This window comes from Pituophis catenifer, unplaced genomic scaffold (genome assembly GCF_029215685.1).
Source record: "Pituophis catenifer annectens isolate HBS135680 unplaced genomic scaffold, rPitCat1.0.hap2 SCAF_2, whole genome shotgun sequence".
NCBI lineage: Eukaryota > Metazoa > Chordata > Lepidosauria > Squamata > Colubridae > Pituophis > Pituophis catenifer.
In genome coordinates this window covers 263,826,653-263,842,629 of record NW_027256882.1, presented here as the reverse complement: position 1 = coordinate 263,842,629, position 15,977 = coordinate 263,826,653, and the positions used below count along the sequence as shown (strand labels likewise).

General features: G+C 38.2%; 1 protein-coding gene across 3 annotated transcripts in view; it reads right to left on the bottom strand.

The window, feature by feature from the left end:
- The window catches only part of CMYA5 (cardiomyopathy associated 5), a 73,054-nt gene that overhangs the window by 39,193 nt on the left and 17,884 nt on the right, over positions 1-15,977 (bottom strand). Inside the window, exons 2-3 of one of the 3 annotated variants that reach the window (XM_070938835.1) lie at positions 6,160-15,454; positions 749-844 (exon numbers count right to left, since the gene is read on the bottom strand). In XM_070938835.1, coding sequence (XP_070794936.1) covers positions 749-844; positions 6,160-15,454 — 9,391 coding nt within the window. The remainder of the gene's footprint in view (positions 1-748; positions 845-6,159; positions 15,455-15,977) is intronic. The other 2 variants (XM_070938836.1, XM_070938837.1) reach the window with 2 other exon arrangements.

Sequence of the window (15,977 nt, the reverse complement as noted above, 5' to 3'; positions counted from 1 at the left end):
GAGGAGACATGGTGTCACAAAACCTGTTTACACTTATGATATAGTATGGAAGTCACTTTTATTTTTTATTTTTATTCTCTCTTCTTTTTTAAGTTTAGTTTGTATTAGTTTTTATTAATATAATCAAAATTCTTAATAGAAATATATATATACAATGAAGAACAGCTTCACATATATGGCTAAACAACAAATCATTGCCAAACATATGATTACAATAGTATTAAAATCTAATAAATAGGTATGGAAATCACAATGCCTCGGTTCACAAAACAGACTAAAAACCCAAAGTAAACATACTACATCATGACTTAGTATGTTATACGAATCCAGGAAAGATAATCCTAATTTCTTCCCACAGCCCACTGTCAATTTTTTTTCTCATGGGTAAAAATACAGTAATCCAATTCCCTCTCTCTCTGTAAGATATTTATTCATTTCCAGTATTCTGAACTCATTGTTTTGGACTCATTCCAAGTAATCTGAATCCTTTTTACATTGTGGTGTATAAAACATGCACTATGTTCAAACAACGAAGAAGAGATATTTAACAATGAGATAAGTAACAAAATTTTGGCTAGTTCATATCACAAATAAACAAGCCATAAGATGACTTCAAGAGCTGTGTGAGCCCTGCATTGTGAGGCATGGTAAAAGCCAGCCCTGACTAGCAGAATGACTAAGCAATCTAGTGAGTTCTGTCTTAACTAAGATGATGGCACTCATTCAGCAGATTCCTTGCCCAACCTACCTCCAGAGTGTTAAACAAAGCTTCTATTTCACTGACACATCCTTCAATTTTCAAAGATCTTTGTTGCAAAACATCTAGGAATCCATTCAACTGGCCCTAAAAGAGATTATATATATATATATATTTAAAATCATAATTGCCTAAAAAAGATTAGTTTATAATGTTCTTCTCATGCATAGAATTAGATGCTAAAAATCGTTTAAGCTTTCATGAAAGGTTTCTCAAAAGCCATCATTGCATCACTGATACACAGCAAGAGCAGGCTCATTGGCAGTCCTGAAATCCTCACCTTGGAATTGAGGTCTGAATGAAATGTTCTATTTCATGCTATTGACCTACATGCTTGTTTCCTAAGTAGTAGGACTTTCTGCTTTTAATGGACTTACTATTGGATGGGATATTTCTTTCAGAAATATGTAGATATATGGCTACACATATGTCAAATTCGGGCTCAACATCTTATTGAGTAACATTTTAATAGCACATGAGTCAAAATGCAAAATCAGGAGATTTAAGCAAATTGTTATGAAGAATCTGTTTGGCAATAAGCTCCATTAAAGTAGAATTAAAATGTGTGCTTTTGTGTCCTTCCTTCCTTCCTTCCTTCCTTCCTTCCTTCCTTCCTTCCTTCCTTCCTTCCATCTTCCTTGCAAGCTTTTGTCTATTTAACCCAGTTTTTTCCAACTTTGTGTCTCCAAATAGTACCTCTACTTCTCATTCAAAAAATTATTAATTTTAAATTAATGCCTCAGAAAGCCCCGAGTTTTGTAATGGTACGTTTAATTATATAGGACCAATTAAGTAGGAAATGTATGTATCAAAGCCCAAGGGCCAAATCCTTCAAACCTATACAGTATCTGACTTTCAACAATTGCCCAAGGTCTGTCAGGCAGCCAGTTTTTAAAAGCACCAGAGATTGATCTGGGCTGTTTTGACAGTTTTTGGATCTATTTGGACATTTAGGATGCTCTGAGCAGAGGATGTTTACAAGTTTACAAGGCTGTCGACTTCACAATGAACCAGCAGCCATTAGCTGAGTACAAGGCATTGTCAAACCACCAGTGCTTGTCATCCAATAAATGATCAGATCTTCCCCCTCAGTTCTGTGTTTAAATGAAAATCCTTCTCCCTCTTCACAAAATTAAATGGAAATAAACAGCTAATATATCTCTTGTTTCAACGTGCACTGTTTTGACAAACTTCTATTGATATTAATAAACTGGTGTGCTCAACCAGGGAAACTTTAAGATATACGGACTTTCAGAATTCCTCAGCCAGCATGTGACAATACCCCCACAGCAGGAAGCGGGTAAACCAAAGATCCCTACCCCTACTCCAAGTGAGAATACAGGATGCCCTCTTAAGCACTTGTCTACAGTTTCTTTATTATTAAATTTATTTTTCACCAATCTCGCAGAGTTCAAGGTGACGCTGAGTGGCATTCACTTCCTTGAAATAGTCCTTCTGCCTCCATAGTACAACACTATTGCTGCAGGAATTGATCGAATTGCACTCAATTGCAAGGTCCCAGTTATAACATCGTGTGATCAACAGGTTGCTCATCTTGTTACACTTCCTGGATTGCCCCTTTATTTGGAGAGTCTTTGTGTGTTTACAAGTCTGGGATAGCAAGCAGTTTTTCATTCTAGCTTCATCAGATGGTTTTCTGGGAGATTCCATATATCAGAGTTTCCCAACTTAGAAACTTTAAGATGTGTGGACTTCAATTCCCAGAATTCCCCAGCCAGCTATGGGTGTTGAAATCCACACATCTTGAAGTTGCTACATTTGGGAAAGCCTACCTTATATTAAAGACACAGGTTAGAGGGAGGCTCTAGAAGAGAAAAGGGCAGAACATTGTATGTGGTTCCTTTAGATTGCAGGCATCCTGTTTAATCAAATAAATGCTATTTTGTCATCTTTATTCCTGATAGGGTGTCTGTCAAAATGGCACATTGGCACGTGGGGTTTTGAACATGCAGTCCTAGTTGCCATCTTGACTTTTTTTTAACTCCCTTGCTGGCTTCCCCTGCTCCCTTTATTGTTTGACTTGCTTTTCCTCCATCTCCAATGCTGCTGTGACAAAACTGCACTTCAAATAATTGAGACAATAGTCATGAAAAATGATGGGTTTTTTTTTCAGATTCCTTCCTGACCTTCCTTCAGAATATTTAGCCCTCTGTCTCCAAATAATTTGCAGACAACTGACCTTAATGGAAACCAAATATCACTATTTGTTTAAAAGGAAGATTAGGCTTTGAAGTTAGCATATGTGATACCCATGAATTACCATGTTTCCCCCAAAATAAGACCCTGTCTTATATTTTTTTGAACCCTGAAATAAGCGCTTGGCCTTATTGCCATGTGCTCAAAAGCCCGATTGGGCTTATTATCAGGGGATGTCTTATTTTGGGGGTGAAGGAACATAATAATAATAGAACAGCTAGAATTAGTGGGACATAATAGTAGAGTCAGTAGAATTGGTTTGACTTGCTGTTTTGCTCCTGTAAGAATTGTTTTGGTAAGAATTAGAATTGACTCTGCCATGTGTTTCTACCAGTGATCTCACCTCTGTGTTATTTTGTTTTTCTGTACCACTCCGTGCCTGGTGGAGGGGTTGCTAAACACCCAGCCCCTCTGTTGCTAGGCGCTCAGCCCCCCTGCCCCTGCTTCTTGCTGCACAGCCAATGCAGGGCTACAAGGAAGGCATGGGCCAGGGGGCCAGAATTGGATACTAAGATGATGTCTCTGAGGGTATAAAAGGTCACCATACCTTCCCCAAGGTGTGGCTATTTCCTCACATGCATTGTATCTGTATGTTCTGGATATAGTCTCATCCAGTATTTTGTTTTTGGCCATAAATAAAATCTGCTTCTTTTTGCAAGCCTCGTCTTGAGTCTTTCTCTTTGGCATTTTGGTGACCCAAGTACATTTTGGGAACTTACAGGGGAAACAGGGTATAAAAATGCATACAGCAGAATGCAATGTTATATTCCAATGTATACATGTTTCAGGTGGAAACATTTGATTTTAAAGAACATCCACTCTTAGAAGCTTATTATGCAGAGCACATTCTGTAATTGACAAAAGCTAAAATGGTTAGTTTCAGTTACCTGTACATTTTTTTGCAGAGGGATATGATCACATATGAATACAGTAGTAGAAATGAAGCAGAAATGCCATCTAAATGATCTTTCTGCCTGGTGGAGCTATACTCGTGAAGGAGACTTTATTACAGAGCTAGAATTCATTTCTGGCTCTCCTTCTAAATTGCAGGGCCAAAGGCAGATGTCACAGAATGTCCTTGGGTCCTTTGACTTTCAAGAAACTAATTTAGGGACAATTCCAAGGCCTATGATTCTGCTGATATTCTTAGCAGCTGCTTATCGTCCACCACAGTAATATGGAAAAGCTACCTTGTCCCACACTAGGTCTTTTTATATGAGCAACTTCCATAATTCTAGTCAACATCCCATGATTTGGAATTATATCTGCCCTGGGGCATCAAATTTGTGAGACTATTATATAAACCAGGACAGCAGCAAACCTCTAGAGCAGGGGTCTCCAACCTTGACAACTTTAAGACTTGTGGACTTCTACTCCTCTAGAGCATAGTGTCATCTTAAAAAACCTCCATTCATATTTCAGCTATTAAAGAAGTTCACTAAGCTCTTAAAATGGTCTTTAAGCCAGGAGTGGGCACTAAGGTAAACAACTGAAAATGTCCAAGCTTTTGCTGTTTACATGGACTTTGTTTTTCTGCTGCTGGTGTGTGGTATTATGCTTCTAACTGTTTTAGGGTATATTACAAGTCAATCAGAAAGTTTCTCAGGTGGCTTTATTTCACAATTAATAAATTAAGCAAAAACAATAAACACCGGAAGGAAGGGAGGGAGGGAGGGAGGGAGGGAGAGAAGCTTGCCTAATAACATTAAAGAGAAGGCCCAGACTATATCTCTGCAATAAAATCAGAATATATCTGAAATCTATAATTATATGCTGCACATAGTACCTACCTGTCATCTGATTTTGGGACTTCTAGAATCCTCTATTGGTACTACCCTACTTTTCATATTTTATTACACATGTTAAACTACATTGCTTGGACATTTAATGTCCAAGTCGAAAATACTCCAGGGGTAGTTTACAGATATCAAAAGGATGGATGGATGGATGGATAATACAGTATCTTTCATACATACCAAACATCCACAAAAACTTATGAACAAACTCATAATGCTTTGTCCAGAAAAAGGCAGGGAGAGCATATCATATTTTAGCATCTGAACTAATGAAGTGAAAATAGCAATTGCAATAGCAATAGCACTTAGACTTGTATACTGCTTCCCAGTGCTTTACAGCCCTCTCTAAGCAGTTTACAGAGTCAGCATATTGCCCCCAGATCTTTAAAATCTTTAAAATTAATATGAAAAAAATGCTACAATTTTTGTTTGCTCTTGTTTTTGACTGAATCATAGAAGTATAGCAAACCTTTGGGTGAATGTTCTACAATTATGCTGTTGCCTTTCTAAAAAATAAATATGGTTAGCATCTTATCATCTGGGATTGTATCAAAGGGTGTGTTTACATTAACAGAAAACATGAGCAATTGCGCAAGGCAGAGCCCTTGATTTTCAAGATCTTCTCCATCCATTTCCTGTTCTAAAGAGCTGCCTTTGAGAGTCAAAAGGATACAAATTCCAGAGTACCCCAAGGGATACTTAAGTAAAACATGTGCAATGGTAGTCCATCCAAAATAGACCATGTTTAAAAGGTTCAGAAAAGAGTTCAACAGTTAAACAACTGAGAAAGCAACATTCTAAACTAAGAATCACAGAAGAAATTACATAGAACACTTATGATCAACTTCTGAGATTTTCTGATTTTATAAAAAAAAAGCACAGTGTGGTTCTAATTTAATTTAATTTAATTAATTCAATTTATATGCCGCCCCTCTCTGAAGACTCAGGGCGGCTGGCTTAATTCTGTGAGATGTAGTGTTTCCCATTACTGCCTGTCTTCTTTACCTGTCTTCATTTCTCAAGAAATAAAAAGAGAGAACCTTACATTTCTGGGGGAAAAATGTCTGTGGAAATACACCATTGTTTCTGAGCCATTTAAGAAGAATTGTCATTCCTCCAAGCCAACTATAAGCATGTCTTATATAACCATAAGAGCTTGTCTTATATTAAGTGTTAAGTGTTTGCTTTCTTCATCTTGCAGGAATGTTGATTCCCTCAGATTTTCTTTACCTCAATACGTTGCCAATGGCCATATTATCTGGAGCCTTAAAGGTCAAAACATCTAGAGGGCACTAGATATATATTGCTGCTTTTGTCTATTTTAGTTAAACACTAAAATATGTCAGTGAGAACAAAGAGCAGTATAACTGCATACTTTTAATGTCTTACCTTTAACACAGTCACAGCTGTACCCAAATCGGCTACATTATGGTCTTTATGTTCCTCAAAAAGCTTATCCTCAGAGGAGATGGGACATTTGCACTGGTAGCAGTACGTATCCAGATGTGCTTGATCAACTTCTTTCTGTAGAAATTCATATTCTGGTACATTTCTTTGTAGCATTTCAAGTTCAAGCGATTCAGTTGCCTTTTCTTCAGCATACATTCTTGCCTCTCCTTCATTCACAAATTCATAAGTATTACTAATACCATCTAGGGATTCTTTATCATCAAAAAGCAATTCTTCATGAGCTATTTCTGAAGAGATTTCTTCCTGAAAGACATCATCGTGGGTAACCACTTCATAGTTTAAGAGCTCAGCTAGATCTTCATCAATGTCACTGTCCTCTTCCTCTTTTATTGAGTATAATGGGTAGGTATCAAAATCATGTGACAAAAGAGGATAGTCAACTTCCCCAAATTGGTTATCAGATTTTACTCCTGCTGCTAACTGGTCTGGTGTGTCAGTCTGCATTAGATGTTGGGCACTATTTTCTCCAATTCTGCTCTCAGGTTTTTGCACTTCAGTGTCCAAACATGGAAGATCTTTGTGATCTAAAACCTTCGTATCTTGTATTGGGGGCTCAACTAAAACATATGTATCTTCTAGTTGTCTTTCACCTTGCCTTTCAGCCTGACCTAATCCTTCAAGAGACTGTGCATTTTTTTCTGCAGTCTTTACAACTTCACCCTCATCCATTCCATGAACTTCTTTTATTTCAGACTGTTGGTTTTGGATGACTGCATATCCAGCATCATTACTTGATCCATTTTGCCCAGATGATTCAGTCTGATATAGAGTTGCTGCATAATCAAGTATTGGACTGGACTCCTCATCACTTGTTTCTTCTGGTGCTTGCTGGCCTGTGTCATCAGATTCTTCTTCTCTTCTCTGACTACTGTCATCATTGCTGGCTCCTGAGCTATAGAACTCTCTTCCGAAAGGAATTGCATGTGTTGGCTGACAAATCCTAATATTTATGTCACTCACAATCTCAGTTACCCCATTCGTAAGTGTATCACTCAGGCATTCCTCCACTTGGGCAGATAGACCAGGTTGAATATCTGCAGATTCAGTCTTTTTTCCATTTAGTTCATAAGCATCTTCTGTGACTTTTGGTTGGGTTAAAGTTTCCTCTTTAAAAGACTGACCATTTAAAATGTCTTCATTCTTGGATTCTTCCACATTATTTGGAGTGTAATCTCTAGGAATTTCCTTCTCCAGATGCGTTTCAATCCCATCATCTGGAATATGTTCTCTGATATGAAAAGGCAGATCAATATCCTTCACTTCCTTACATTTGTGGTTATCTTTTTTAGAATCACACACTGCTTCTTCATAGAAATCTTTACATAAAAATGCCAAGGCAGGTGGCATCTCTAGAACCTCAGAGTCTACTACAGTCGTTGACAAGGAAGCAATTGGAGACTGAGACAACTCATCTTTTTCAGTATTAAATAAGACTGCATTAGTGTTTGCTAAGTTAAACTCATGCTCTATGTTTTTATCATCATCCCTAACAGTTTCAATCATTGTATTTTCATTTGCTGTTTTTGAAATGTCTTGATGGGTAGCTGTTGCATTTTGTTTTTCTATCAATCCATTAGGGGTTTCATTCAATTCTCTTTCTAATAAAGACAGCTCCACAGTATTCTTTGATTTTGCTGCTGGATATGTCATTTCCACATATTGTTTATCTGTGTCATCAAATGGCCTCTCTGTGTCCTGAATAGACTTTTCTTTTTCTATTTGGGTGAAGGATGTATTTTCAATCAAAGTATTCTTTTCAACATAATCAATATTGGCATTATTATAAATATTATCATCCTTGGTCTCTGGAATAACAGCAACCTCTTCCATTTCTGTACTTTCCTTAATACCCTTCCCTTTTCCAAGTTCCTTTGATTCATTTTCTGTCATTTCATGGTGATCTACCTTTAAGTCCTCTGTATATTGTTCATTTGGTTTGTTGACTGAAGGTTCCTTATCAACAACCACATCTCTAGTATCATTACATGCTTTTGTTTCCAACAATGAAATGGTTTCTACTGCCCCTAGTAGAAGCTTTTTTCTATCAACAGAGGAAATGAGAGGAACATTAGTTTTCACAACTTCACAACTTTCAGAAATATTAACTATGTCTTTTCTTTGATCAAGATTAGGAGCTGGTAAGGCTTCTTCTTTCAATTTCTCTTGACCTTTGAATTCCTTCTCTTCACTCAAATAGTTTTCAGGCACTTTCAAAGTATCCTCCATGGTAGGCAAATGTTTTGTTTCTTCTGCTTTTGAAAGATGTTCTGTACTAACGATTCTGTCTACCTGGGGTTCTGATTCAAAATGTGTTGGAGAAAACTCAGTTTTCCTCTCTGCTGTTGCATTTTTCTCAGAAAGGACAGTTGAACCATTTATTGAGTCAGCATCCCCAAAAGGAGCCTGAGTATCTAAAGTGTTTTTCTCTGAGATCTGTGGAGAAAAAGTTTCTATTGTCTTTGCCTCAGAAAGAAGGAATGCAGCAATGGACATGGGTTCTTCTGGGATCTCCTTTGTTATTACAGTTGTGCAAGACTGAGTTTCTTGTGCCTTTTCTGGATCCAATGTAGCAGAGTTGGATGGGCTCAATAAAGATGTTGAGACTAAAGATGGATATGAATTCTCTTCTGGCTCTTTCACTTTCTTAGTGAAAAGAGATGAAATGAGTGGTTCTTGTTCAGAAGTCTGATTTTGTTCCTCAAATGAATAGAGTTCTGGTTGTTTTGAATAAGAAAAATCTGATTGTTTTGTATCCAGGGATGCAGTGAATGATGGATGCAGGTCAGGTTTCATTTCATTTTCTAACAAAACAGATGGTTTACTTTCTATTTGAGCAGCTTCAGACCACGTTATCTGCATTTCTTGTTTTTTTGCATCATCCTTCAATTGTGATAATACAGCATCACCAGAATCTACCTCTTCAATTGTAGGCAGATAATCCGCTTGTTCTTGGGGTTTCATATCAGCCAATTGGGATGAATCTTGAAGAGTTGCAGAACAGTAAAGCTGAATTTCTTCCAGCTGTGATTCTTTTATTGGTTGCAACAAATTGTCATCTTTTAATGGTGCATCCTGGTCTTTTGAAGATTCAGTCGGAGAAGTTCTTCGTTTTTGGTCTTCTTTTTCTTCATGGCAATATAATATTCCTTGAGGCAAGGTGGAAGGTGAATATAAAGCAGTTTCTTGCTTGGGTTTTTCTTCAGTGGAATTCAATAAAGTGAGACCTTCCAGCTCTGATTGCAATGCCATGGGACTATACAGCATGCTATCCTGGCTCTTGGTTTCAGAATGTGGAGTAAAAAGCAAATGAGACCGAATATCTTCCACATGTGCTTTCCTAACAGCCACATCCATTGGTTCTTCATTGAAAATTGAATGAGGCTGCACTTGTTTCTCCTTTTCAGGAACGGAACAAGATGAAATAGGTTCAACAAAAACGTGTTCTGCTGACCGTGCTACAGAAACGGGAGACTTTTCGTTTATTTCTTCAGATGTAGCATCATCTAGAATGGATCTGGATTCCTCAGACACAGTTTTTGTGGCCATGGAGGAATGCAGTGGTTCTTTGCTGACTTCCTCTACAGAGGAAGTTGTAGGGAACGGTAAATCTTGAGACTCAGGGAAAGGGAAATTATTTTTTCCTATTTCAATTTTGTCCATAAGTTCTGAAGAAATAGCATTTGATTGCTGTGAGGCTGGCAGCGAACTTACTACTGATTCTGGAAGTATTGCCTGGGGCTTTATTTTATCAGGGACAAATGGTAAAATTAATGGTGGTGATCCGGATGCCTCAATTAATGTCTTAGACAAATCATTTTGATTTCCCTGTGTTTCTGAAGCAGAACCTTTTAATTTGGATGTTGGAATTATGGGTGCGCTGCATTCAGTTTCTTCCCTATCTTTTTTAGATGATATTGGCTGTTCATCTTCTGATTCTGCTGTCACAGATACAGGCGTTTGAAGGCCTTCTCCTTCTGTGCTTGAAATGGGAAAGGATGCATCTAAATGTTTTCCCAAGTCAGGCATGAAGTGGATCTCGTTCGTGGAAAGAGTCTCCGATTGTGCAGTTATAGGTTCAACAGCATGTTTTGCCAGGTGCTTTGATTCTGGATCGGCAGTGCCATAGTGATCTGCATCAGTTTTATTGAGTTGCATGCTTAAAAATTCAGGATCTTTGGCTTCAGCTCCTGAAATACCTTGATTTTCTTGCACATCCGTTGAATAAACTGACTGAGATAAAGCCTGCCTAGTTGCGGGCAAAGGAGGCTGGATCCCATTTATCTCCTTTTCTTCTCCTAACTGGACTGTATCCCCTTCTATGGGTAGGAGTGTTCGTGATAAATGCGGAAGAGTTTGCTGCTGAACAGCATCTGTTTGTGGTGGCTCAAAACCAGGATGTAATGAATCAGGTTGCAATGGCTTGATGATAGGTTTATCAGGTTGCATAATTTCCTTATGCATTTCATTGACAGAATGCAAAGCAGTTGTTCCTTCCAACTGGGATGAAACAGTAGATTTTTGCTGTATAAAATGCTCTCTTGATTCAGATTCCAATGATCGCTTCAGTTGATCTTCACTTACTTCACAAGAGGATTTAGCTTCTTTCTCAACATCTGACTGTGCTTTTATAGTGGGGTGCAGCTGATTTTTTAAATTCAATTCTTGCATTAGAACAGGTGCTTCACCTGGGTGTTGTGCAGATACGGTGGGGAAAAGTTGCCCTGTTTTTGTACCTATTCCAATTTCTGGCTCCCTTGATTTAGATACTAATTCTTTTGCCAGACCCTCTGTGGATGGCAAGGATGGATTTTCTTCCTTTGTTGTTTCAGCATTTTGGAAAGACCCAGTAGAAAATGATGCTTCTGCTATTACAGAAGTTAATTCGGCAGAATCAGACAAATTGCTTTGTTTTTTCATTTGCTGAGGCAGGCAGGGTATATTAGAGTCTGACTGTTCAAACAATGGTGCAGTAGCCTTTAGTGAGGGTGGCTCTGCTCCATGCATTTCCACACTGGCAATAAGAAAAGATGGAGTAGATAGCACTTGTTCTGATGAGCTGACTGGCTCAGTAACTTTGTCACTGAGAAGTGATATCTCTTCAGGTCCATGTGGTGCCTTTATGGATTTGGAGATAACAAGATGTTCTGGTTCTGACTGTGCTGGTGCTGGTGCTGTAGAATGTTGTTGAGCCTTTTCCTCCTGTGCATTTGTAACTGAAAGTGTGGAATCGGGACACAAAGATTCTGTTGAGGCAAGCTGAGTCTCTGTCTTGTCTCTTAGATGTTTTCCTTCTGAGACAGTGGTCAGAGATGGCTGAGTCTGAGCAGCTTGTCTTGGCAAGTCTGATTTCAATGTTTCTTCTTTTGTGGCTTCTTCTTTAACCATAGCATAAGAAGACTCTGAAAGTCCAGTGGGCTCTTCCGCAGTGTTACAGATTTCTTGTGTTGTGGAAGCTAGATCAGGTGCAAGTTCAGTTTCTTCACTTTCTGACTTGTGGACCAAGGGAAGATAGCCTGGCTTTCTTTGGAAAAGCACAGTGAATTGATCCTCTACCTTTGTTTTGTCTGACAGCTGTTCTATTTCTTGCTCTTCTCCTTCTCTAATAGAATATGGAAATCTTGCCTTTTCAAGGATGGCCTCTTTGGTTTCAGTTAAATAAAGAGGGACTGTTTGCTTTTCTGTTTCTCCAACAGAATGCTCCAAGGGTGTACCGCTGACTTCCATTTCTGAAGGAATTGCAGATTCCATAGTTTGATTTCTAATTTCAGCTAAATCACACACTTCAGATTCACCATGCATAGCTGCTAAATCAAATATGGGTTCAGATTCATGTAGTTGCTCTGACTTTCTTTCAAAAGGTGTAGTTAATTTATTCTGTAACTCTTCTTTTTCTTTATATTCCTCTGCCAGCTGTTCTTTTTCTTCCTTTTCTGCTTCTTTAACAGAAGATGGTAATGTTGATTTTTCAGGGACGGCGCTTTCGGTTTCAGCTGAATAAAAAGAAAACTCTGCTCCAAAAGAATACTCCAAGGGTGCACTTTTGATTTCCACTTGAGGCAGACTTGTGGATTCCATAGTTTGATTTCTAATTTCAGCTAAGTCAGACGCTTCAGGTGCTGCTAAATGAGGTGCAGGTTCAGTTTCAGGAGCTTCAGGTTTGTGGTCTAGGCAGGGTAGCTGGTCTGAGTTTGTTATGAAAGGTGTAATTAATTTGTCCTCTAACTCTTCCTTTTCTGAATATTGCCCTGCCAGCTGTTCTTCTTCTTGCATTTTTCCTTCTTTAACAGAAGATGGTAATCTTGCCTTTTCAGAGATGGCATGTTTGATTTTAGCTGAATAAGGAGGAACTTCTTGCGTCTCGGCTTCTCCAGCAGAATGCTCCAAGGGCTGACCTTCGACTTCCATTTGTGAAGAAATTTTGAATTCCATAGCTTGATTTCCAATGTCAAATGTGTCTGACCCTTTGGGCTCATCACCTGTAGCTGCTAAATCAGATACAGGTTCAGTTTCATGATCTTCAGAGTTATGGTCTTGACAACCAAACAAAGGTAGTTGGCCTGACTTTGTTTCAAAAGGTGCAGTTAATTTGTCCTGTAACCTTTCTTTTTCTGAATATTGCCCTGCCAGCTGTTCTTCTTCTTGCTTTTCTCTTTCTTTAACAGAAGATGGTAACCTTACTTTTTCATCTTTTATTTCAGTTGAATAAAGAGTAATTGCTTTCTTGTCTGCTTCTTTAACTGACTGCTCTAAGGGTGTATCACTGACTTCCATTTCTGAAGGAATTGCAGAGTCCATAGCTTGATTTCTAACTTCAGCGAAATCAGGTGTTACAGATTCACCATGCCTTGCTGCTAAATGAGATGCTGGTTCAGTTTTGTGAGCTTCAGACTTCTGGTCCAAACACCCAAACAAGGGTAGCTGATTTAACTTTGTTTCAAAAGGTGTAGTTATTTTGTCCTCTAACTGCTCTTTTTCTGAATATTGCCCTGCCAAATGTTCGTCTTGTTTTTCTCCTTCTTTAACAGAAGGTGGTAAGCTTGCCTTCTCAGGGATGGTGTCTTTGGTTTCAGTTGAATGAAGAGGAACCTCTTGTTTCTCTGCTTCTTCAACTGAAAACTCCAAGGATGTACCACTGACTTCCATTCCTTCAGGAATTGTGGAGTCCATAATTTGATTTCTAATTTCAGCTAAATCAATCACTTCATGTTCAGCATTCATAACTGCTAAATCAGATGCAGATTCAGTTTCTTGAGCTTCTGACTCCTGAACCATAGACAACGAGGGTAGCTGGTCTGAATTTGTTTGTAAAAGCACAGTAAATTGCTCCTGCATCCTTTCTTTGTCTGAAGATTTCTCTGATAATTGTTCTTTTTCTTGCTTTTCTGTTTTTCTAACAAATGATGGTAATTTTGACTTCTCAAGGTTAGCATCTGTGATTTCAATTGAATGAAGAGAAACCTCTTGTTTCTCTGCTTCTTCAACTGAAAACTCCAAGGATGTACCACTGACTTCCATTCCTTCAGGAATTGTGGAGTCCATAGTTTGATTTCTAATTTCAGCTAAATCAATCACTTCATGTTCAGCATTCATAACTGCTAAATCAGATGCAGATTCAGTTTCTTGAGCTTCTGACTCCTGAACCATAGACAACGAGGGTAGCTGGTCTGAATTTGTTTGTAAAAGCACAGTAAATTGCTCCTGCATCCTTTCTTTGTCTGAAGATTTCTCTGATAATTGTTCTTTTTCTTGCTTTTCTGTTTTTCTAACAAATGATGGTAATTTTGACTTCTCAAGGTTAGCATCTGTGATTTCAGTTGAATGACGAGAAATCTCTTGATTCTCTGCTTCTTCAATAGGCTGCTCTAAGAATTCATCTTTGATCTCCAGTCTTGAAGTAATTGTAGATTCCATAGATTGTGTTCCAATGTCAGTTAAGTTACAACTTTCAGGTTCACCGTGAGTAGCTGCAATATTATGAGGGTCCTGTAAATGTTGAATCAAAGTTTCTGATAACAATGTTCTAACTGAGTCAGATTGATTTTCTGTTTCTGATTCAACATAAGGAAGTGGTTTGACAGGAACTGGGGAACAAGGCTGAGTTACTTGATTCTCTGACGGTGACTTTACTTCTTTTAATAAATCAGAAACTTCGAAGGTCATTGGTATATGATCCTGAATTTCCTTTTTTTCACCAACAAAGTTGAATGATTTTTCCAGTGCGGTATTTGAAATATTTGGAGAAACAGACTGTTTTTCCTTTTTTTCAATTTTGTCAGACTCAGTTGGTTGAATCAGTTCTGGAAGCGAGGTACGAATTGCAGGCGAATACTGTTTGGTGTCTGGCTTCTTTGCTTTGTCATCAAGGTGTGTTGAAATTTTTGGTAGCTTTTCTAAAGGCTTCTTCTGTGTTTTAGGGAGAAACAAGTGCTGTGGTTTCCTCTCCTCTTTACTGTAAAGTGCAGACTTTGAACTTCTTGTCTCTACATGTCTGAGATTATAACTCAGAACTTCCTTCTTGTTATTCTTCTCTGCAGTGTTTTGTTCAACGTGCCGTAAAGATACCGATATGCCTCGTCTGGAGAAGACTTTGGGAGGTTCTCTTGGCTTCCTGGTCACCTCTGAGGGTGGAGGCATATCTTTATTGTTTATCCTTCGGAAAACCTTTTTATGTCTTTCTTCCAATACAGTAGTGATTTGAAGAATCCTGGCTCTTACTGTTCCTTTGATAGGCAGCTCCCCTTTTTTCATCAAAGTATTTTCTTTCTCCTCTGACCCAGTGGTCACTTCCTGTGTGATCTGAACCAAATAGTCTTTAATCTTAGAAGGTTGTACTTGAGAGGGCCATGATTGTGGATCAGATGGATCAAACTCACTTTCTTCAGCTTTTTTCAGCGCTGATGTCTGAGAAAAATCACCTTCTTGGCTGTCTGGTTCTGTCGTCTCATTTAAGGTCTGATGGGTTGAATTGCTCAGCTTTTCCTGCGTCGTCTTTCTCTCTTTCTTCAGGAAAGTAACTTTCCCCGGAGAACAATCTGTGTATGAGTTTTCCATACTGTATACCCCAGATGTAACACTGGCTTCTGAGGCATGGGATGTGGAACATCTACTTGAATTGGTCTCCCATGTTAAGCTACTTTCTTCACTTTGAACAGCCTCCATGGCATCAGACAACTTGGATTTCATCTCTTCATTCTGGCTACGTTTTTTAAAACTGCTAAAGAAACAAATAGTAAGAAACTATAACATTCTTTAATAAACACAAGAAGAACCAAATAATAAAATCTATAAATATTACTTTTCAAAGTCTTAAATCTGTTTCATAAGATAATACTGGGACTGAAAATCTTCCTTGCCCTAAGAATGCAGTGTTGGACTATTGTTATATGATAATCTAAGATAATTTAAGACAGGAGAAAAAGTTTTCCTTATAATCTAAAATTGATTATGAATTTGTAAATGTGTAAATGAGAGAGGGAGATATTTTATGTTCTGTGTGCCAGGTTTCAGCAGTAAGTTTCAGCCTCTTGACTTTACACAGCTTAACTTGGCTGCTGGGCAAATAAATCTCTTAAACTCATAGTGTGATGTATGGCTAGAAAAGAATTTATTTGCCAAACTGGAAGAAACTACATGGACTAGCAGATTGGCATCTGTCAATGAGAGGATACAGTTCCTTTTTTACATCCCAAACAGTTTTAATTTATTGCTTCTTCTTCCAGTCTTTCCCTGTGTTTCAT